Genomic DNA, 24,462 nt, shown 5'->3' on the forward strand with positions numbered 1-24,462 from the left:
TAAAATAATCACCATATAATATATTGATATAATATAACAAATTGCAAGATATATAGCCTATTATATAGGGAGAATTGTAGTTTCATTGCATAGGTAGAGGTGACAGATAACACTACATAAGCATTGATATATAGTATTGATAACATGGTCAGATCGTCCATGGGCTATATTATGCAGTAACACGGCTACAATCACTTCTTCTTTGCGTTTTTATTTCAATCCCTCATTGGTACAAAGAGCTGGAGTATAGCAGCTGCTACACAGGTGGAAGACAAGTTTCATTGTCTGCGGGGCTTTAACAGATGAATTATCGTTTCTGCTACATCATTATACTCTGTGTTTTTCAAATTTTCGCACATGTATCTGAGTTTGTCGATCGCCCGTGGCTTGAAGTCAACGTACCACTTGCTAAATTCTCGTTTTGCCGTTTCAAGCAGGACTTCATCATCGACCTTGCAGAAAACCTGAACCCATCTCTCCTCAAATATGTCCGGCAAGAGCAAAGATACCTCTTCCTTTAGGATTTCGACGGGCTTTTCACTATTCTCTTTCCGGTAAAATCTAAAATTTTGGACGGGATTTTTGCCTTTGGACCCGTAATTTATGTTGATAATTGATATCTTCAGTTTATCCTTTAATTCCGGACAAGATTCCTCGAGTCTTTGTTTAACTTCGTTCTCGTCCAAAGATCCGTGATTAAAACCAAGGATCTTATTGCCGACGCACTTGTACCGTTTCCCGTGTTCAAGCCTTCTCAGCAATTCTTTCGCTTCCTCCAAGTTTGAATCGTTTGAGTCGTTCTTGCAGTTGGATATAGTTTTAATAACGCTGTCGTCCAGATTGAGGAAGCCTTCCATGTTTTCGACACATTCCGATATCTTGCAACCATCTGGCCCGCCGTTGTAGATTCTGACAACATCGTTAGCAGCCAACATAGCATCGCTCACCATATGTTCCACGGCATTCTTTGATTTGTGCTGGTACGCTCTCCTATGCAGCGCGAATCTCGTATGAAACATTTCATACAGATTGAAGACTTCTTTCTCTCTGACACAGATATGAAGTTCGCCATGATCATCTGCGATTAATCTGGTGCACCGTATGAATCGGTTGTGGTCGAAACCGTTTGGTATGCCGAGATGATGGCAGTCTCTCGCGAAATAGTCCCATTTGTCTACGTCTACGCCAGTTTCTTTGTTTGAGATGATTTCGAATAAGAAGCTTTTTCTCTGTATTCGGTCATTGGGTAAGCTTGACATAACATTTTCTCGCGGTAGTATCATCATTTTGATCAAATCACGGTCGACGGTTGTCAAATTCAGTTTTTCCAGCACGCGTTTTGTCAAAATTCTCGTTGTCAGTATACACGAGCCTTCTTCATGCTTCCATTTCCCGGGTCTGACAGCTTCCATGAATACCCCATCGAAGAGATGGGAAAACGGCCCGTGGCCGAGATCGTGGCACAAACCGGCGATTTCCAAACAGCGCACGTCTCTATCGGATACTACATCCCCGTGTAGCTTCTGCAAACGTCTGGCGAGTTTGCCTGCTAGGTAAGCAGTTCCTATGCTGTGTTCGAACCTGTTGTGCTGGGCTTCAAGGAAGACATAGTAGACTCCACCAAGCTGTTTGATTCGACGAAGCCTTTGAAATTCGGGAGTGTCGATGATGCATTTCACTAGCTGAGCGTCTTATTCGATGGTGCCATGCACAGAGTCGTTGAATAACTTGGTTCCTTCGACGTTTTCTCTGAGTACCGTAGCCATCCTATTACGTTACAACTTTACTTGCTAACTGTTTTCGGAAAAGCAGTAGCAAAGCAGTGTGATATCCACAGTTCGGGCGGCCGACTGAAAAATGAAAATTGCCGTGCGTCACACTTCAAAATAAGGACGTATCCGTTGCTATACCGTTGCCATATAAAGTAATCGGCTGCCAGCGAAGACTACAATAACACACGTTAATCTTTAACCTTTGTTTAACAAAATGTTCCGGCGTCTAGACCAGAGGTCTCAAACTCAAATGTACTCGCGGGCCAATTCCTCAGTTTTGATGACGCCGCGGGCCGCAACACAAATAATAGGGATATTCAACGAAAATTTTCAAAGTAGGCCTTATTTGACGGGAGCTTGAAGACAGGCATTCCACAAACATCATGAACATGTAATTTACTATTGTACTATTCACGCTTGACACAGAAAAAAAAATATTTTTAAATATTTATGAATAAAATTGTTTTTACGCCGAACATTATTTGTTCCAATAATGAGTTATAGACATCATGCGAGAGGATGCATCATGACCAATGTTCCCTCTAAGCTGCGCACGCGCGCAAATGCGCAGTGCTGACAAGGTCTCTGCGCACGGAAAATCTAAGTTGCGCACAAAAAATCCGAAGCGACGACCTTTTTTTAGTCGTTACGCACTGTTGTCCAAGGGTCTGCGCAATGAGTTTGTGAGAGTGCGCAGAAGCGTCAAAAATTAGAGGGAACACTGATCATGACATCGCCAAACTGTCGGGTTATAATATTGCAGCTAGTGGACCTTTGACGTGCTACAATTTTATGTAGAATATTTTAAAATCTGCCGAAGATTGATCTGATATCAGAGCGTTTGAGCAGTGTAACCTAATCCGGGTTATGACAGTCGTGATAAGTAGGCTATTGTTACTATGCCATTGCCAAAGTCAAATTAAATCAGCGTCAGATTTTGCCTTCGATTATTATTGGAACATATCAATAACTTGAATATAATCATGATCCAGCCATTTTAATAGCATTGTTTCTTGACCTTAGCGATCGTACCCCTCGTGCTTCCAATAAGACTTCTCGTAGCCTTCTCGTTCATTTTCAACACAATTTCTGATTGTAGCCTACCAACATTAAAATTAGAAAGCCCATACTCGTAAAATCCCATAAGTGGGTCAAGAAAATATTCCACGGCATAGGCCTAACTCCACAATGCATCTCGCACGCCATGATGTTGTGCTCCGGACCCCGAAAGGTTCTACGGACCCTAGTTAAGAACCCCTGGAATAGAAATGTCCAATCGCCGATGAATTCATTGGTGTTATAGCTGTGGAGCGTACTACTACCTTACTCACCACCGATAATAACATGGATAAAGAGATCAGACAACACCTAGCATGTAACCAACTATACGTCAGGGCCGCGGTCACGTGATGCCGATTGATTCCATACTGATCTGATTAGATAGCTATATTTACCCCACGCAACGCAAGCTACGACCTTTTGATATATTTCTATTCCCCATGACAGTTTCATAGATTGTTGCATCTGTGGAATTGCCAAGTCACCGTTCCGAGTCGCAAGTCTTTCTCTGATTTAAACGTTTGACCCGACTCAACTCGAGTCATTTTTATTTAATCACCCAGTAAATCTGAAATCGAGTAATTTTACGAAAGATCGCACAAAACCAAATCACAATTTCCTTAACGGGTCATGTTTTATCATCATGAACTAGAAATGTGACGTAATAGCTGATCTTCTAACGCATGGTAGCTTTTAAAAGTGGTGTGATAGTGTAGTTTGTTGAGGTTTCACTGTTTGATTATAGTTTTAGGGTGAACTTCAAGTTCTTTTATCTAAAAAAGATACGCGGCACTGGAATATATTGTCGAATACTTGAAATTCCAAAATGCCGTCGCGGGCCGCACAAAATGCTCTCGCGGGCCGCATGCGGCCCGCGGGCCGCGTGTTTGAGACCTCTGGTCTAGACCATAAGGTATAGGGCTTCAGTAAGCATATTACATTACATTTTATTTTGATTGTTGTATTATCGCAAGAAAATGCGACAATGGCCAATTTCGTCAAGAGCTTATTGGATTGCTGGCCATCGTTATATTCATTGTGTTGCGGCGCTGCCATTGTTGGAACAATACCGATTTTCATACTTTTGAGGGCTATTTTAGGGTGGTTCCATTGCCCTGACAAAATTTCAATTTGTATATTGGGAATCAGTGCGACACTAGCTTTCGAGTAAAACCAGGTATATTAAATTTCAGCGCTCGCCGCTCGGGTTGCCTGCTATAGCACTCCCAATTACGCTACTATGACGTTAGGGCACCAGTCATATGTTCAATTGTTAATGTGCACTGTGCGCTGATCAGCTTTGTACAGCATAGTTTTGATGCTGGGTAACGAACAGATTTCTAGGTTCCCGCGATGAGATGAAAGGATCGTAATTATATTTTTAACTGATGGAATGACACAGCATATTGTCGTTAGTAAGAAGGGAATTTTCATTACTCGAAAACACTCTTTAATCTACTCGAATCAAATCATTACAATTGACACTCGACTCGGATGCGAGTTTTCCAACCGTTGCGCCTGTCCCTATAATCTCAATGAACTGAACCAATGCAACTTCTCTGCTTGTCGTTATGATGTTTAAATTAAACGGAAACATCTTTTCTACTGAAACTTGGCTGATCTCGTCTGCACTGCCTGTTGTCGCTAGCATGGTTACTACTAACCATTGATTATGACATGAATTTTTGTTACTCTGTACCTCACCGATTTTGAATGTCAGAAATATGGTATCGGTGACTGTCCCGACTATGGTGGAATAAAAGAGAGAAGTGAAAATACGCCACGTAAAATATTCGCAATAAAATATATTATTATAATATAACAAATTGCAAGGTATACTGAGAATGCTTCTATTGCATATAGGTAAAGGTATACAATACAGTGACTGATAACATCACATTCATGCATTGTCACAGTATTGATAGCATCGTCAGATCTGGCACCGGCTATTATGCGGAGCGTTTAGGCTAAAATTCTGATCTTTACGTATTTGCTATTATCCATTGGTAAAAAGAGATGGAGCTAGAAGACTACGTCTCTGCGGCAGAGCTTAACAACAAGCCACGGATCTTTTCTGCTATGTCGTTATTGTCATCTGTTTGTTTCAAATTTTCGCAGACGCACAAGATTTTATCGATCGCCCGTGGCTTGAAGTCAACGTACCACTTGCTAAATTCTCGCTCCGCTTTTCTGACGAGGGATTTCTCCTCGGACTTGCAGAAAACCTGAACCCATCTCTCCTCAAACACGTCCGGCAAGAACAGGGATACTTCTTCCTTCGGAATTTTGATGAATTTTTCAAGATTCTCTTTTCTGTAAAATCGAAATTTATGGATAGGATTGTCGCCTTTAGACCCGTAATTTATGCTGATAATTGAAACTATCAGATTATTCTTGAGTTCTGAACAGGACTTTTCTAGAGTCTGCTTAACTTCGTTTTCATTCACGGATCCTCGATTAAAACCAAGTATTTTATTACCGACACACTTGTACCGATTCCCGCGTTCAAGTCTGTTGAGCAATCTTTTCGCTTCGTTCAAGTTTGAATCGTTCGATCCGTTCCAGTTTGATATAATTTTAAGAACGCTGTCGTCCAAATTGAGGAAGGCTTCCGTGTTTTGAACGCATTCCGATATCTTGCACCCACATTCACCGTCATAGATACGCACCGCATCGTTAGCGGCTACCATAGCATCGCACACCATATGTTCCACAGCGTTGGCGGATTTATGCTGGTACGCTCTCCTGTGCAGCGTGAATCTTGTGTGAAACATTTCATACAGATTGAAGACTTCTTTATCTCTGACGCAGACGTGACGTTCGCCGTTGCCGTCTGGGATTAATCTGGTGCATCGTATGAATCGGATGTGGTCGAACCCGTTTGGTATGCCAAGATGATGGCAGTCTCTCGCGAAATAGTCCCATTTGTCAACGTCCACTCCTGTTTCCTTGTTTGAAATGATTTCGAACAAGAAGCTTTTTCCCCGCGTTCGATCTGCGTATAAGCTCGATATAATCTTGTTTTGTGGTAGTATCAGTTCTTTGATTAAATCAAGATCGACAGTCGTCAAATCAAGTTTTTCCAGCACGTCTTCTGTCAGAATTCTCGAGATCAACCTACAAGATCCCTCTTCGTGTTTCCACTTTTTGGATCCAACACTTTTCATGAATTTCCTATCGAATAGATGGGAAAACGGCCCGTGACCAAGATCGTGACATAAAGCAGCGACTTCAAGACAGCGCACGTCTCTATCTGAAACTATCTTTGCACCGTGCAGTTTCTGTAAATGTCTGGCTAATTTTCCGGCCAGATACGCAGTTCCTATGCTGTGTTCGAACCTGTTGTGCTGGGCCTCCGGAAAGACGTAGTAAACACCGCCAAGCTGTTTGATTCGACGCAGCCTTTGAAATTCGGGAGTGTCGATGATGTGTTTCACCAGCCGGGCGTCTAATTCGATGGAGCCATGCACGGAGTCGTTGAATAACTTGGTTCCTTCGACGTTTTCTCCGAGTATCATAGCCATCCTGTAACGTTAACTTCACTGGCCCACGATTTAGTTAGCATTTACGAAGCAATGGTACTGCGGTGCAACTACAACAGTCCAGCTCAAAGGTCGAGTGAAACTTGTCGTGAGTCACGATTCAAATTGTTTTGGTTGCTACTTGCTACCGCGAACACAATCGCTATTTAAAGTAGTCGGCTGTCAACAAAAATACAAACATAATATGTTTTGGTTTAGTCTTTGTTTGTCGCGGCTCTCCGCCGCTCCAGGGGGTAAGGGCTTTAGGAAGATACATTTTAATAGTATATATTAATCATAGCTTTTTGAAACGGCCCTTTTCCAACTTATTTCTTTCACGGACAATCGCGAGAGAATGCGAAAATTTGAATACTGCAAATGGCATCGTTGTGTGTGACTCATTATGACGTCATACGGGCAAAATACAAGGCCAGATCTGGAAGAGCATAACTGTGCCCTGTACCGTGAAGCAGTGATGCCGATTGGCGCATTTGGGTGCCAAATTGCGCAATTTTTGGCAGATTTTTACAGTTAGCCACGTTGGTGTCTTACGTCTTATGAATCGATATACTGCATTACATAGAATTATAAGGCCGCTGGTCACTTTATCTGCTGCCCATTGCAATAGCCGGTTTGTAATACCAACTATCATTCACAATTTAGGATGCTACACAATACACATTATGCTTTTCTCTCCCCTTCTTGGACATAGCAAACCAGGTCGAGTGTAGATCGTTATGACGTATATATAATTCGTGATGTTACGAAGTGAACTGATTCATTAGAAAGTTTGTCTGGTTCGTCTTCGTGCCGCTTCTGTTGTAGAATTGTGCACTTCTGCAGATCCAACTTGACGACGGTACTCGGGGAAAATGCATTCGACCAAGATGTACGATCTTCTTTTTGAAGCATAATCGGACTGTTGAAATTCGTTTTTCTTTAGATAAAGGATATTTGGGATACTGAAGATAATATAGAGCTATTTCAGTCAGTTTTGCACTATAATTTGCATGACATTTGGCACCCAAAGCAACCCCGAAGTTGGTAACCCTGCCGTGATGTCTGAGCCATCGAAAGGCAGGTAGGCTATACGCAGAGAGACGCAATGGACCTTCTGAAGTCAGATGACACAATAACAGCAGCACCGTACCATTCATTCTGCGTTACAGTAGGCCTACTTTCATATGACGGAAACACTCGCAAAGTCGCACGGTTATTACGGTTACCAGCATGACTGCTTGATATCCGGCCATGACACGATCGGTTTATCGTACTCGAGTATTTTGGAATCAATCCGTTGCTGTACCTTTAAGATAACTGTTGTATAATTCGCATATATTAATTCATGCAAATACGAGACTATTGCCACGTAAAACTTATAAATAAGCATTTGTCATGCACGGGTTTTCGTGTCTTGGGAGTCGATTATATTTCAAGATAATGTGTGGTAATGTAGCTTACGTGTGCACCGTGCAATTCCTTTATCAGATTTCCAGCTTGACTGAGTCACAAAACTGCGTCATCATTTTGTCGAATTTCAAGATACATTCCGTTATAGGCCTGTATTTTGTATTTGTCATTCACACTCGCCATAAAGACCTTCTCAACAGAGTCCGGTTATGAGAACCGCGATTATCGACGACCTCGCCTTCCATCATGCCACCTAATCTTGTCGCTTGTTGTTTTATGTTATCTTATCTTGTCTCTTGTTGTTTGATGTTATCTTCAATTGCAATGCTTTTCATTCCTTGTGCAACTGTGCAGTGCGCAGTGTGCATGCCTCATCTGCAGCCTACATCGCCTATGCCCAGGTGGGTGTCTGATTTCAAGCTACTCCAGTCAAGTCGTGTCGACAGTCAGGGTTATTGTAAGATTTTGGAGCTGCACCGATATGACGAGAATACAACTGTATGCCTGGATCTGGGGGCTACTTCTCATTAGTTATATACCCATTGACCATTATTTTATTAAATTTGTGACATAATAAACCTTCTGAAGTGATGCTTTTGCAATGACTGACCCCTCACAAGTGATTAATGACGAGCTTTCTACACAGTAAAGATTCTTTGTTGCTATTTTCATTGCCACAGTCTGATTATGTATGCTAGCACCGAGCAATCTCGCTACTGCTATCATGTTAAAAACTAGCATATATTAACTGACATACTAACCACAGAACCCTAAATGAATGGCCTTTTTAACAAAATACATATACAAATTCGATCAGTCTGACTTCGATACATGCTCAATTGCTCATTGCTCAATCGTCGATTGCCTGAAACGCGCTGCCATACATAGTTTGAAAATTGACCGTTTCTATTTCTTTCAGAACGCAGGTCGACCGCTCTCATATCCGAAGCCGGGTGGATTTATAATTTTAAGTCCAACGCGATATTCAGGTCAAAATCCAAATCCAAAATTCAGTTCGAGTATTGATAACTAACCTACGGAGGTTAGTTATCTATAGTTCGAGCGTGGCCTTGATAGAAATTTGAAGTCACCAAAATTTTCAACGATGAATTAGCGCCACTGATTACGGTAAACACAATGTAATGAAAAAAAAATCAACTTTCCAAGTGTACCAGAGGGAATCGCCTCTAACTACAATGGGGAGAGGGAGGTAGCGTAGTGGTGACGATAAGCGCCTACGAATTTGGCGGTTCCGATTCGATTCCCGTCGGAGGTTCATCTGGGCTCCAGTTACCCCGCCGTCACCGTTCTTGCGGCGACATAGCCCAGACACACACTCACAAGGAATGGAAAGAACTAGAAAAATCCGCGACTTCAGAAAGATCAACATCGAAAAGAACTGTTACATCGGGCACTCTAGGCCCACGTGGATGCCAGTCTAAAAGGATCGCAACTGCGTGTCGTTCGATATCCTTCTATCTGTTCATTACATCGCATCAGCCAGCATGGGTTCTCCTGATACTCTTTAAATCCTTAATCCAATCGAAGTTACATTATGGCATCCTCTGTTGGGGGGCTGCCAGTAAAACTGCACTCAAGCCACTGCAGAAACTACAGCATAAAGTGCTCCGAATCATAGCTAGGGCCCCAAAGGGGCCTGGCTGCCCATCCAATAAGTCGCTGCTGAAGAGATTCGGCGTCCTAAACATAGAAGATATGCGGAAACTAGAAATCGCCAAGTTTATGTATCAGTTTCACTGCGGTCGTTGCCCCGAATATTTCAATGACTTCTTTACCTCTGAATCAAAAGCGCACAAGTACAACACACGCGCGTCCACGTCGTCCAAATATCATATGATCGACCGAAAAGATCATCGCTCCATCAAATATGCCGGACCTGATGTGTGGAACAGTATCCCGCCGGCCATCCGACAGTCGACGAGCATGTCCACATTCAAGTCGAGATACAAGCAATTACTACTAAATAAATACAGTCCATCCTCAAGATTACCGGACCACGACTGACCTATCGATCTCGCTTCCCATGACATGCCGCCCTATTTCTTGTCGCTTTCTTTTTCTATACTGTATTCTTTACTTTCATTCAGTGTGCATGCCTCCTCTTTACTACGCCTAGGCCAAGGTGGGTGTCCGATTCCATTGACAAATCCAAGTCGCTTCGACATCTTCCTGTCTATTCATTGTATCGCATTTTTTTGTGGTGTATTGAACTGATAAAATTGCTAATAAACCAATGATGATGATGATGATGATCATGTCTTATCGCACTTGAGTGACTTTGTAGATGACGAACCTGCACTCCTGCAGTAGAAATGCTGGCATCAATGCAATATAAACAAATGAGGATTCCGTCGCTTTTCATAATGTTTCACGTGACTCTTTTTCGTGCGAAAAAAATTCGCAAGGTTTTGCAATGCAGTTTTAGAACCACGCCATTGCCAGTTGTGTGCTGCATTCCTGAGATCTCTATACTGTATTAACTGTGTACACTGGTGTGGCACGGTGTATCCCCAAAGAATTGATCCGTATCTTGCACATTCGTAGGTTCGTTATGTCATTATAGTATTTGTAACTAAAATCATGAAACGAATTGCGAGTAGCGAAAGTGCTGCGTCTTCTAGTACCTCAGATTCAACAAGACCGTTACCATCGGTGCTCGGCACATTTCGGGGAATAAACGAAGATTTTATTTGTCCAATATGCTTCGACCTGATTGAAGAAGCACACATGACTCGCTGCGGACATTCTTTCTGTTTCGCCTGTTTAAAACGGAGTTTGGAAGAGAGCAATAAATGCACAAAATGCGATTCTATAATAGAAAGAAAAGACGAGATTTACCCGAATTTTGCTCTCAACGAAATAATTCGTAAGCAGAGAAAAAAAATCCAAGATCTGACTGCTACTTCGAAACGACTCAAGATGGACTCGCGCCTTTGGGAGTGGCAAACGTTTCTAGCTACGGAAGAAGATGGTTTGCTTATATCAGATTTAGACCAAATGCTGAAAACTCTGCAAGAAAAACGCAGAAAAATGCTCCAAGACAACGCAGTCGTCCATAACAAAGTCCTTCTCGAATTCCTGCAAGATTTAGGCAAGAAAAAGAAGACCGAACTTGACAAAGTACGGTCTGAGCTTGCAGTTGTGGACCTTGATATCGCGCAAGTACAGGAAGCTTTAGAAGAAAGTAAACAAGCTTCCGCTAACATACTTAACGAATCTGTTGTTCCTGATCAATCAGCGAAGCCGGAGTCTATGTCTGTCGAGAAAAAAGAACAGCTAGTCCCGAAACCAACTACGTCAACGATGGTACCATCGACATCATCCGATGAAACGTTCAACAAACCTTCCCAATCATGCAAGTCTAATCAAAGCTGGCTTCTAAAAACATTGTCAAGAAGACGGCGTAAGTTGACACTGCATTTTGATGATCTTAAAGATTGCTACTTTAATACAAGATTGAGCGAATTAGCACCAAACGAACAACGTAATACAGAGCTACTTGGAGAATTCAGTCAAAATCTGAAACAATTCACTCAATTTTCTACGATACGTCCAGTCGCCACACTCAGCTATGCAAGTGATGTACTCAATTCGTCAAATATCGTATCAAGCATTGACTTTGACAAAGATTGCGATCATTTTGCTGTAGCTGGAGTAACAAAGAAAATCAAGGTTTACGATTATGAAGCAGTCGTTAATAACGTAGTAGACGGTATTAATTATCCCATCGTGCAGATGGTTTGTAATTCTAAAATCTCCTGTCTGAGTTGGAGTAAATATCATAAGTCCTGGCTTGCGAGCAGTGACTATGATGGTTCTGTTACTTTATGGGACGCATTCACGGGACGGAAGCTGAAAATGTTTCAAGAACACGAGAAACGGTGTTGGAGCGTTGACTTCAATAACGTTGACCTTCGACTTCTTGCATCTGGCTCTGACGATGCACATGTAAAACTATGGTCTACTAATACTTCTCGTTCCGTTGGTTGTATTGAAGCAAAAGCTAATGTCTGCTGCGTGAAATTCAACCCCAGATCCAGTTTCCATATTGTGTTTGGTTGTGCCGATCATTTTGTACATTATTATGATATTCGAAAACCTAATGAAGCGTTAGGCGTGTTCAAAGGCCATAAAAAGGCAGTTTCGTACGCAAAGTTTGTGTCTAACGAAGATATCGTGTCCGCCTCCACTGATAGCGAGCTAAAATTATGGAATATTAACAGCCCAAACTGTACGAGGTCATTCCGTGGCCACACGAATGAGAAAAATTTTGTCGGATTAGCGACCGATGGGAGATACATTGCTTGCGGCAGCGAGAATAACTCTCTCTATGTGTATTACAAAGGCTTGTCGAATCCGCTTTTGACTTACAAATTTGATGTCGTGAAAAGTGTCCTCGATCGTGACCATAGAGAAGAAGATGGCAACGAATTTGTCAGTTCTGTTGTGTGGCGCGAAAATAGCAACATATTGACTGCCGCAAATAGCCAAGGCACTATCAAAATACTAGAACTCGTTTGATACTTTTTGATAGTAATGCATATTTATCAGTGTTGGATTTCAGGCAAAATCGATATTTGTTATTACTAGGGCTGAGCACAATGATTCGAGTACGGTACTCTAATCTGAAGCGAGTAGTGATATAGGTTTTTTTCAAGTACTAAGAGTTGATTTATCAACGAGAATTATAGTGTAAATGCTATATTCTACTGTGGAAGGCTGTAGACCTTGATTTTTCGTTAGTGGATATGAAATATCTATGAACGCATGATCATTGATCAACCTACGGCATTGTCACATGGTGCAATGAAATGGGCGTGGTCGAAAAATAACAAATAATTTTTTAACCGGTTTGCAACTGTCATTATATTCCATGTGGTCACTTAAAAGGTACACTTTTGAACTTTCGTCATCATACATACTGTTGTGATGTCATAGGGTGTGATCCTTGAATGCAAATATTCGATTTTGCCCAGTTATTATTATTACTGATAACTGCCCTAGCAACATTAATTTCAAGTTATTGACTTGGTAGCAAAATATTCGTCACCATACACATAGCCTTGACATATCTATGAATACGCTTATCCTAGAATGATTCGATAGTACAATGCTTTGGCCTCGTAAATGCTTGTTGTTTTGTTAGCTTGATTATAATTTGCAGCAGTGATGGTTCCTGGTCCAGGCATTGGAATGCAACAGGCTTTTGCAGTGTTGAGGAGCTATTGAGAGCTGGATGGTCTTGCAGCAATGCTTATAGTCTTGGTTGCTTGGTTAAATGTTCAAAAAATAGTAATTTCAAATACATGAAGCCAGATTTTCAACTTTTAGTATGCGACCTGGAGCTATTGTTGGTCAAAATATTAAGCATTTTTCGAACAGCAAATATCTGCTTGAGTATGAGTAAGTACTGCAGTAAGGAAAACCTACTAAGTTCTTCAAACAAGTAGAAGTACTTTGGTACCTACCACTTCCGCATTTAAAGAAGGTCAAGATGATCCTGTAACGGAGAGAAGAAATATATATTTTTCGGCCGTGCAAATCAATGCCATACATAACAAAAATGCAATCGGGTGAATTGTGATATACAGATATGCAAGGTACATACGGCAGGCTCGTTATAACAGTCATCAAAGTAGAGCGAGCCAGGTGGGAGCATCTTACTGCAGAAGTCTTTACTCCCAAGACATAAAATTAAGGAAAAGTTGCAAAGGTAGGAGAAAAAGACGACAACACACAGTACCATGTGAAAAATTAAAATTGAATGAATATAATTAGGTCATCGCAAACACAATTACAAAGCGGAATTGCCGTTCTCATGCGCGGAGTGAGAACACACATGCATGGCTGTCGAATCCGAGTAACGGCTGCATTCGTCCATCATTACGTATACCGTGCACTTCAGTTGTGTACTCGGACTAGCCTAAGCCTACTAGAGATGAACCGACGTTCGTGTTATTATAGTGATATTATGTTCTCACATTTTTTCAGAACCATGCCAGGTATATTTTTATGGGTCAGACAAAAACAATGTTATCAACATCACGGTCATCACCGCCTTTATCTAACACAGGAGTGGCCGACCTGCGGCCGTAGAAGGAAATATGTGGGTCCGTCGACATGCAAATGCGAATTCACTCCAGAATTATTGAGAGATTTTTAACTCTTCTTGAAATTTTCTTCTCACCCAATGAGACTTGATTTTGCGATTTTGATGTAATAGCGGCCTTTGCAATCTAAGCCCCGATGTCCAGATGGGAACAGCAGAGAAAAAGGATGCGCCAACGTGGAATCGTGTGCTCCCCACGAATGAAATTTGTTTCTGGTACGTTTGGGCGATTCCAATATATACGGACAATCCTGATTGACGGTCAAGAAATAACAGCGCGTAACTAATGGCATGAATAATAACATATCCCACCCGAAGATGCGTCACTATTTATCACTTCCCCTAAATTTTCGAAGACACTCGTCCATCAACTCTACCGTAGAATCTGATCACATGGGCTTGAGGAAGGATAAATATTTGATAGTAATATGTGAAACTACTAAAAGTAATGAGGAAATTCATTCGTGAATCTGAAAAAAATTGTCGTGCCTTGCGCGAGCATGTCGTATCCTACAGTTTATTCAAAAAACGACCACTCGCGATTTCGGTGCATATGGCAAGCCGATATGAAAAAGCAGATTAGTCCGGAGTTCACCGGAACTAGACAGTTCAACATGGGTATTTAGCTAGGGCTACCATATTTGGAGAATCGGGAAGGAGGACACTTTTACCCATTCATAAAAGTTAGTTTGTTTGGGGTATTCATGGTGTTTGTCGACTACTATGGTCATTTATACCAGGCCGATATTCTTCTTATTTTCCGTAACTGCCGACTTATAGCACGGCCCATCTCTGGGCTTTTGTAAGACACCGCTGACGCGGATGAGGTGGCGAGGAGGAGCCTAGGTTTGTTGATCAAAACTGAAATCAGCCGATTTGCCGAAAAATTTGGTGGGTTGACTGAAAAAAATGCCATCACTTTCGTTCGACTCCCGATTTACACACTTTTTACTTAAAATTAGTGGTGTTGACTAAAAATTCGTCGCTTTCGATCGAACCACGAATTTGCTATTTAGCGTCATTTATGCCCATTTTCAGTCGAATCTATCCATTATCTTAGATGAAAAAGCTGTAAAGGAGGACGTTTAGGCGTCCTCGGAGGACATTTTCAAAAATGTGACAAACGAGGACAGCGTCCAGTCAGTTCAGCACAGCTAAACGCCCTGGAATACGGCCGTAGGCAATATAATAATCGAAATGCGGCAGTAATCGAAATGCGGCGTAATCGAAATGCGGCAGTGAATAGCCGCAGGTTGGCCACTCCTGATCTAACATGATGACGAAACAAATAAAATATAAAACAAGCAAACAAATAAAACATCATCGGATCTACGTATTAAGGAATACAGACACACAGAACGTATCGTCTTTTTGATAAGTCGTAAATTCACGACATATTAGGGAAAAGTACCGGTAAATGATTCGTTAAATTACCGCGGCAATGATACCCAAACCAAATGATACTTTCATCGACAAAATCGAGTCACAATTACTAACCACCGTGGGTTGTTCACTCCTTTCCGCATGTATTTACTGACTATATTCGGCAGGTTGAAATGGGCATTTCCGATTTCTAAAAACTAAAATGCCCTACATTTTCCGTGCACGAAAGAGAATCTACAACGTCGTTACATCAATTTTCTGCTTTGCCTTTATACTCAATAAGACAAGCATCACAGGAGCCCGGCTGGTCTGTTTCAATCCAGGTTATCCGTTTTTGAAACAAAGGGTTACTTTTCAGTTTCGCATAGTACCGACCAACTTTAATGACGTCCTCGGCAGATGGCTGTGGCGTCAGTGGTACATATTCTTTCATTCTAAGGGCGCAAAAATCACCGTTCTGCTTCGCCGGTTTATATAAATACTTGTACGTCCCGCTAGTTTTCAAGTAATAAGAATAAGTCTGTTTGCCACCACTCCAAACCCCCATGTCGTCTTGAAATTTACGCTTCAATTTCGCCTCGCGTCTGCGCTTATTCGGGGTGTTGTCGAACAGGAAATAGCAATTATCTTTCTTTCCGGGCGGTATTTCCGATAAATAATTGGTGCAAGTAATGATTTTCGTCAGGGCGTGGTCGAGGCACATGAAATCATTCAACGGCAGCTCTTTGACTTCCGCTAAATGCATATCAAAAGAAGCGGCGTCATCTGAGTGTTTGCGCTCTCGAATTTCCAAATATGTTTGACTCGTTTCAGCAACTTTTGCGGTTACAGAATCGTTACTTGCGAATTTACGTTCATTCATTTGTTGAGACACATCCTCGGTATCAACATTGTCTTGGAACCTCACAGGTTGCGGAGGCACTCCAGACGATTCCTTTTGTATAAAAAGGCTCTGTGATTTTGCTGCACTGTTAATGAGACTGTTGGAATGTTCCTTATGTGAACCTGTACAATTACTCATCGGTCTGTCAAGGGGCGGGGGGTTTCCAGTCACTGGTTCGTTCTTCATCGTTATACCAGACGCCGCCATTAGCTGCCGAGCGTAGTCGTTAACCAATGACTCGTCATCAAGAAATCCATTCTCGTCCAACCCCCTTTCAAGTTTAATAACTTTAGCTTCGATGTAGTCTTCATCACACATGTTGCCCAGCAATATTAGAGCAGTATTTTAGCGGAGGGATACCTAAAATCAACAATGTAGAAGTATTTTAGCAGGGGCCGCTGGGCGGGGATACCTAAAATCAACTGGATAACTAAAATCAACAACGCCGACTACGTGCCTTTACTCCTAATATATCGACAGAGTCAAATTAAGCGCGGTTGGTATGTGCTCACTGTTCAGTGTTCACTGCGTTGTAAACTAGAGTTACCATACGTCCTCCGTTAAGAGGATTTGTCCTCCTCTGTCAGGTTTTCTAAAATGCGGTTCTCCTTTCTGAGATTTTGTCCTCTTTTTTGAGAATTTTGGTCAAATTTACTGCCAAATTGGACTGAGATACCATAAATCAGCACCGAAGTAGTATTTCGGGAGCTGAGCTGGAAAGATGACCTTTTTTTAGTCAACCACCTGTTAACGTGAAGAAAAAACTGTATTTTGGGCGCTGAGAGAGAAAGTTGACTTTTTTTAGTCAACCGATCACGAACTGGGAAAAATTTACCATTTTTTAAAGATTTTTCCCCGGTATTCTAAGTTTGAAAATTTGCAAAAGTGTCCTCCTATCCCGATTCGAAAATTTGGCAAACTAATATTTTTCGTTGTGTTTTCATTCTAAAACTGTCCCTTACCAGCGAATGCGCAATTAGCACCCGTATATCACATAACAGTAATTGAACACAGGCAAAAGTTAGATTTGGCCAAACGGTACACAACACATTCGATTCCTCCCTTTCAGACGGGAATGCAATAATGTAGCAGACTTCCCTTCCATCGATATTGAGCTACTGCTCTAATCCATCGCATAAAACACTCGAACAAGTCACAATATAATAGCCTCGCTCATATATGCCACTTGTGCCAGTAACTCTGCTATACTGATAGTGAATACCACATAGCATGACATTGACGGGCGTCGTTATTTGGTAAAAGCATCATATTATGTTCATTGGGTTTCATTATGGTCCTTTTGTTCTTTATGCTCCTTGTGCAAAATATCGGCGGCCGTATCGATTATTCCGCGCGTAGCGAAACGACATAGGCTATATGTCTGTCCGACTTCCTCATACACATACTATACTCGATCGTTTCAATAGTCTCAATAGCTTCGTTGACCTGCATCGCTTCGTTATGTCGCGGCTTGCTATAGTATCCATTGAAGCTATTTAGGCTCACTGAATCTTTCATACTGCGCTGTACGTGATATTTACCGGGTTTCTTAGAAGCTTGTAAATGAAATTATATAACAACGGTGATCATCAGTGATGCTTAATGTGGTATACTGTCACATCATTAAATTCCTTGTAAATTCTATCCACGGTGACGGATCGACATAATATGTACTGGCGCGACTAAAGTTAAACAGAGAACCAGACACCCCTAAACATGGATTGGATATATCGCCTTTCGCTGCAATGGAACGAAGAAGTTACTGTAGTATCACGCGTCTCCACTCTCGATACGGTATAATTACTAGAAACCATTCGCGTGGAATGTACCAGAGTGAGGAGAACGGGATTATATAATGAAGCTAATTAGACTAATGGACCAGACGAAATCATTTACTGAAAGCGGATGCCTCTCTTTTGTAGTTAATCTAATGAAGCTAATGGAACCGATGAAGCTTATGATACTAATAAAACTATTGAGACTAATAAAACTTATAACGCTAATAACTCATGAAACTTATAAAACTTATGACGCTAATGAACATAGGGATCTTTATGGAACATTAATAAACTTGAGAACCAAACATAGACCGACCAAACCCTTCCCCGACTCAAAGTATGATTTGACTTATCTAAATTTGGATTAATTGGTGAAAACGATGATGTTATTGCGACTCGGTCGCCTATCCATGAATCTGAGAGTCATGTACGTCAGCTTTGTTTATAATTTGATCTATGAAAATTGCCGGGGGATGGCGTGTGGCGGTGACGATAAGCGCCCGTCGCACGGGCGATCCGCGTCGGAGGTTATTCTGGGCTGCTCTTCCCCTGCGTCGTTTCTCTTACGGCAATAAACGAGCCCTGAAATAGACCCGATTAAAGAGCGCACTTACAGGGAATTGATAGAGCCGCGGAATAGAGACAAACATCGAAGAAATAGGGCACTAGGTCGAGGTAGATGCGGGACCAAAACAGCACTTGGTCTGCCCCCCCCAAAAAAAATGTTGATCTTGGGCTCCCAGAGGGCGATAAATCCAACTTGTGGGTGGCTTAGACCCCCCCCCATCAGAATGTCTCTTTTGCCACTACTTAGTAGAGAAATCTGTTTCACTGTTTGTCGAGACATCTATCCCCTAAACGCGCGTAGACGGAAATTTATCTATAATGAATTACTGAATCGGTCAATATGATTGGGAATTGCATAGGGGAGGCCGGGGACAAATGTAACTTGGGGCAAATGTAACAATCGACCTCATCGCTAGTAGGATGGGGAAATCGCCTTCACATTTTGAGTGCACAATCTGCACATGCGCCATGCGGTAGTTATGTCTCCTAACAACCTGAAGTTACGTTGAGCAATGATATATAACATTGCGTTGAGCTACGACGCGAAATCATTTGAAAAGAAAAACGAAATTTTGAACACTTGGTAACTATTTTCTAGTCTGGAATAATTTGTTCCGAAGAATAATACCTCATTTGGTTACAACTTAATATATGTAGCTGTAACAATGTTACCAAATAGTCTATCGTGATGATAGAAAACCTAGGATTTGCATCGCCGGGAAGGTACCATACTGACACATTAATCATGATCGAGCGTGCCAGGGGCAATTGTAACACTCTGTTACTTTTGCCCCGTTACAATAGTTTTTCGATGATGAACATCTGTGTTCATCTGTTGGTATGACCATTTTATCTACTGCAGATGAGTCTTGCAGCAGCCAGAAGTTCAATACCAGAACATTTACTACCTTGACATACTAATTCTAACAAGCGATCCTCTGTCGGAACGGCCATACAGAAGTGGTGATGTGAATCATAGGGTTCGGTCATTTCCGTGATTCTACTACCCTTTCTAATGTTGATCGACTTTTTGTGTATCGACCTTCAATGGTCAATTAAGAACTTGCCCATGACTGAATCCTCATCCCCAGAATTTGAGCATGGCCCATTTTAATTTTGTTATTTGGTGTGTAGTAGAAGTACTTTTAATTTTGTACAGAACAGAGGAATGCCAATAGTTTTGACGCCACACAAAGTTGCGTCCTCGTTTTGCTATACTATCATCGGCCCATTCCACCAAGATATTTCAGCAAGGTTGGTTTCGCACCTTCGCAGGTGACCGACCCACTATGCACGCTGAACTGCAACACCTTGGTAGAATATGTGTAGGGAGATGATGAAATGAATGTGTTTCTTGTACACTTTGAGCTCTTGCAGAAGGCACGAAGGGTGATACTTTATTCAGATGCCAAAAATGCGATGGGGCATATAGCCTGGAACAGGGATATGTAGAAACTGGCCTGGAAGCGTTCAAACTTCTCTTTTTAAGTTAAACAAAATAATGCAATTTGTGTTCCTTTTTTGTTGTTCATTTCGTTTGTTGTTAGTTACAACTAATGAAATAACACTGTTATAATTGCCCCGCATGTGCATTACAATTGCCCCTGGGTACGGGGCGATTGTAGCATTTGAGCGACGATTTTTGCGATCTAAAATTTCCATGATTGATTGTTGATTGAGTTACATTTTAGTTTTTATATCAACTATCAAGTTGTTGGCTTCTCTATATAAACTTTGGAAATAAAATGTACACGAGAAAAACACGTAATTTTAGATAATACAAAAACTGTTGTCCCCGGTCTCCCCTATATATTGCTATCAATTTTTTATTCACTCTCTATGCTCGCGCAATCAGATTTACCACTCGAGCTGAGTGAGGTGTCTTCGAAAATGAAGGGGCCGTAAATAATAATTAAACAACATGTTTTCAAATTATATTTCTTCACTGGCAAATAATGTTTCCCTGCGTGATGACATTTGTCTTAGGGGTTCAGATTGCCAGGACAGCAGGAACATTCGGCGCGAGCCAGCGCCTATATGGATCAATTAAACATATATGTATGTATATTGTATAATGTATATATCGAAGTTTTCGGTCAGCATAATGGCATAGTTCTTTTCAGCTAAGGTTTACTCGCTGTCGATCGTTGTGCCACACTTCCCGGATTCGCATGTTACATGGCCTATAACTTCATATGTGTTACTGTTGGTGCGTCGTGACGCCGAAATGCCCATTTCTATAAATCATGCCTATTTTTTCTAGATGAAAGGTGTACCCAATAATCAACATATTTGGCAACATGAAATTGCGAGCTTTTTTGAAAAAGTTGCATCTATTTCCCCCCAAAAAACTCCATAATTTATGTTAATTCATGAAATAATTCTTGACCCCCTTCGAGCTTGGGCGCCCCCCCCCCCAATTGGGGTGCGGCAGTTGCGGTCCTGACATGTGAGTGTCTTGTTCAGATGAAAATGTAATCAGATCATTATTGATTATAAAAAAACATCGCTTCTGCAAGTCTGTATTCGATATCATAGTTGATTTGGCCGTCAGTGGATATCAAACAGCAGATAACGGTCCTCATCTCATGTAATGTCATCATTCACTCATCAGGGTAACTGATCTCATGGATAGGGCGATTTTTTTACCTAAAAAATGGAAGATATTGATCTAATTCTAAAAAATCAAAATATTGACATTTTTTGACCTTAAAAAACTCGAATTTTGACAAAATTTTGCCCTCATGCATGTATGTAAGTTAGGCGTTTTCGCACATAATTTTAGAAATTTAGTACATATCTTCATTTCTGGTTTGAACTATTTGTCCTTACGAAGTAGCTCGGACTGAAAAATGTTTTGACTGACAAAATCGTTATTTTAACGAAATTTGGCCCTATGAAGAATTCCAATAGTTGTATCACGTAACTGAAGTTGTGCGTACACTGCTGGTGACACACCGTGTTACTTCATTTTAACAATGTTGTCCAAGTCTACGTCCAAGTAGTCATTATGGGTACTCAAGTAGAAGTAGAAGTAACGTAAATTCTACTCGGGTAAAAGTAGAAGTAGCAATTTCTTAGTTCAAGTATTCTAGGCCTAGTTTGAAGTGGAAGCAGCCTGAAATCATATCTGCTTGATAAGTACTGCAGTTAGGCAAACCTACTTGAATACTTCAAAAAGTAGAAGTACCTTGTTACTGACGTCTGACGACCTCTGCATTTAACGAAATACATGATGCTCCAGTTACAGTGAGAGAAAATTTTCATTTGTAGACCGTGGAAATCAATGTTATACAAAATAAAAATGCAATCGGGTGAAATGTGATATACATATCAGCAAGGTGTAGCCGTGAGGCTGCATATAACAGAGTCAGAAAAGTCGAGTGACCCAGATCAGGAGCATCTTACCAGATAAGTCTTAACCCTTAAAACATAAGATCAAATAAAAATTACGGATGTAGGAGAAAAGACAACAACACAGTATCATGGAAAAATTACAAATTAAATGAATATAATTAGGTCATTGCAAATACAATTACAAAGCAGCAAATGCTGTTTTCCTGCACGGAGTGCGAACACATGTCTGTCAAAACCTAGTAAAAGTTGCATTCGTCCATCATTATATATTGCGGGCACTTCCGTTGTGTGCTCTATTAGGGATAAGCCGACATTTGTGTAGCTGTAGGGCTACTATATTCTGAGATCTGAAAACAAAGACACTATTGACAAAAGATGAAGTAGCATTCATCAATATGGGAAATTGGAAATTTTACTGACACTAATATTAATGGGTTGACTAAAAAAATATCATTTTTCAGACTCGACTATCAAAATACCCATCCCTACTTATAATCGGTTACATTCAAGAGATCCAAACACAAGGGTACGGTCGTTATTTTAACGAAATTTGGCCCTATGAAGAATTCCAATAGTTGTATCACGTAACTGAAGTTGTGCGTACACTGCTGGTGACACACCGTGTTACTTCATTTTAACAATGTTGTCCAAGTCTACGTCCAAGTAGTCATTATGGGTACTCAAGTAGAAGTAGAAGTAACGTAAATTCTACTCGGGTAAAAGTAGAAGTAGCAATTTCTTAGTTCAAGTATTCTAGGCCTAGTTTGAAGTGGAAGCAGCCTGAAATCATATCTGCTTGATAAGTACTGCAGTTAGGCAAACCTACTTGAATACTTCAAAAAGTAGAAGTACCTTGTTACTGACGTCTGACGACCTCTGCATTTAACGAAATACATGATGCTCCAGTTACAGTGAGAGAAAATTTTCATTTGTAGACCGTGGAAATCAATGTTATACAAAATAAAAATGCAATCGGGTGAAATGTGATATACATATCAGCAAGGTGTAGCCGTGAGGCTGCATATAACAGAGTCAGAAAAGTCGAGTGACCCAGATCAGGAGCATCTTACCAGATAAGTCTTAACCCTTAAAACATAAGATCAAATAAAAATTACGGATGTAGGAGAAAAGACAACAACACAGTATCATGGAAAAATTACAAATTAAATGAATATAATTAGGTCATTGCAAATACAATTACAAAGCAGCAAATGCTGTTTTCCTGCACGGAGTGCGAACACATGTCTGTCAAAACCTAGTAAAAGTTGCATTCGTCCATCATTATATATTGCGGGCACTTCCGTTGTGTGCTCTATTAGGGATAAGCCGACATTTGTGTAGCTGTAGGGCTACTATATTCTGAGATCTGAAAACAAAGACACTATTGACAAAAGATGAAGTAGCATTCATCAATATGGGAAATTGGAAATTTTACTGACACTAATATTAATGGGTTGACTAAAAAAATATCATTTTTCAGACTCGACTATCAAAATACCCATCCCTACTTATAATCGGTTACATTCAAGAGATCCAAACACAAGGGTACGGATTTTGAGGTAACATTTTGGAATCATTTGAATGGTCCGGCCCGCGAGCAGTAAAAACGTTTGAATGCAGCCCGCGACCCAACTTGAGTAACTCGACACCCCTGAATTTACAGTCATTACTTCAATTCCCTGCTTTGCCTTTATACTCGATAAGACAAACATCGCTGCAGCCTGGAGGCTGGTCTGTTTCTATCCAGGTTATCCGTTTTTGAAACGAAGGGTTACTTTTTAGTGTCGCATAGTACCGACCCACTTTAATGACCTCCTCGGCAGATGGCTGTGGCGTCAGTGGTACATATTCTTTCATTCTAAGGGTGCAAAAGGCACCGTTCTGCTTGGATGGTTTATATAGATATTTATAGGTCCCGCAAGTTTTCAAGTAATAAGAATAAGCCTGCCTGCTCCTCGACCAAGCCCCCATGTCGTCGTGAAATACACGCTTCAATTTGGCCTCGCGTCTGCGATTATTCAGGGTGTTATCGAACAGGAAATAGCAATTATCTTTATTTCCGGGAGGTATTTCCGATAAATAATTGGTGCAAGTTTTGATTTTCGCCAAAGCGTGGTCGAGGCACATGAAATCATTCAACGGCAGATCTTTGACTTCCGCTAAATGCATATCAAATGAAGCGGAGTCATCCGAGTGTTTGCGTTTGTGAGTTTCCGAATATGTTTGACTCGTTTCGGCAGCTTTCGCGTTTACAGAATCGTTATTTGTGAACTGATGTTTATTCATTTGCCGAGACGTATCCTCGGTATCAACATCGTCCGCTCGGAGCCCCACATGATGCAGAGTCCTTTTGCATAGCGAGCTAGGTACTCCAGACGATTCCCTTTGCTTAAAAACGCTCTGTGATTTTGCTCCACCGGCAGTGAGACTGTTGGAAGGTTCCTTTTGTGAACCCATATAATTACCCCATGTTCTATCAAGGGAAGAGCAGATTCGGGTCATTGGTATGTTCTTCACCCTTGTCATACTAGACACCGTCAGTAGCTCCCGAGCGTAGTCGTTAACCAATGACTCGTCATCAAGACATCCATTCTCGTCCGAC

General features: G+C 41.2%; 1 protein-coding gene and 2 pseudogenes across 1 annotated transcript; 1 reads left to right on the forward strand and 2 right to left on the reverse strand.

The window, feature by feature from the left end:
• LOC145437659 (deoxynucleoside triphosphate triphosphohydrolase SAMHD1 pseudogene) lies at positions 1 to 1,953 on the reverse strand (annotated as a pseudogene).
• A 2,668-nt stretch (positions 1,954 to 4,621) lies between these two features.
• LOC145437658 (deoxynucleoside triphosphate triphosphohydrolase SAMHD1 pseudogene) lies at positions 4,622 to 7,036 on the reverse strand (annotated as a pseudogene).
• Positions 7,037 to 10,045: 3,009 nt separating this feature from the next.
• On the forward strand, positions 10,046 to 12,911 carry LOC145438351 (E3 ubiquitin-protein ligase COP1-like). Its single transcript, XM_080315747.1, has one exon. It carries the CDS (start codon positions 10,364 to 10,366, stop codon positions 12,302 to 12,304), a length of 1,941 nt encoding a protein of 646 aa, XP_080171873.1. The 5' UTR covers positions 10,046 to 10,363; the 3' UTR covers positions 12,305 to 12,911.
• Positions 12,912 to 24,462: the final 11,551 nt, after the last annotated feature.

This window comes from Botryllus schlosseri, chromosome 4 (genome assembly GCF_051294905.1).
Source record: "Botryllus schlosseri isolate E-star chromosome 4, Bs_hap1, whole genome shotgun sequence".
In the NCBI taxonomy this organism is placed as follows: Eukaryota; Metazoa; Chordata; class Ascidiacea; order Stolidobranchia; family Styelidae; genus Botryllus; species Botryllus schlosseri.

Coding starts and splice junctions, on each gene's coding strand:
- LOC145438351 (XM_080315747.1), top strand. CDS start 10,364: ATGAAACGAATTGCGAGTAGCGAAAGTGCTGCGTCTTCTAGTACCTCA.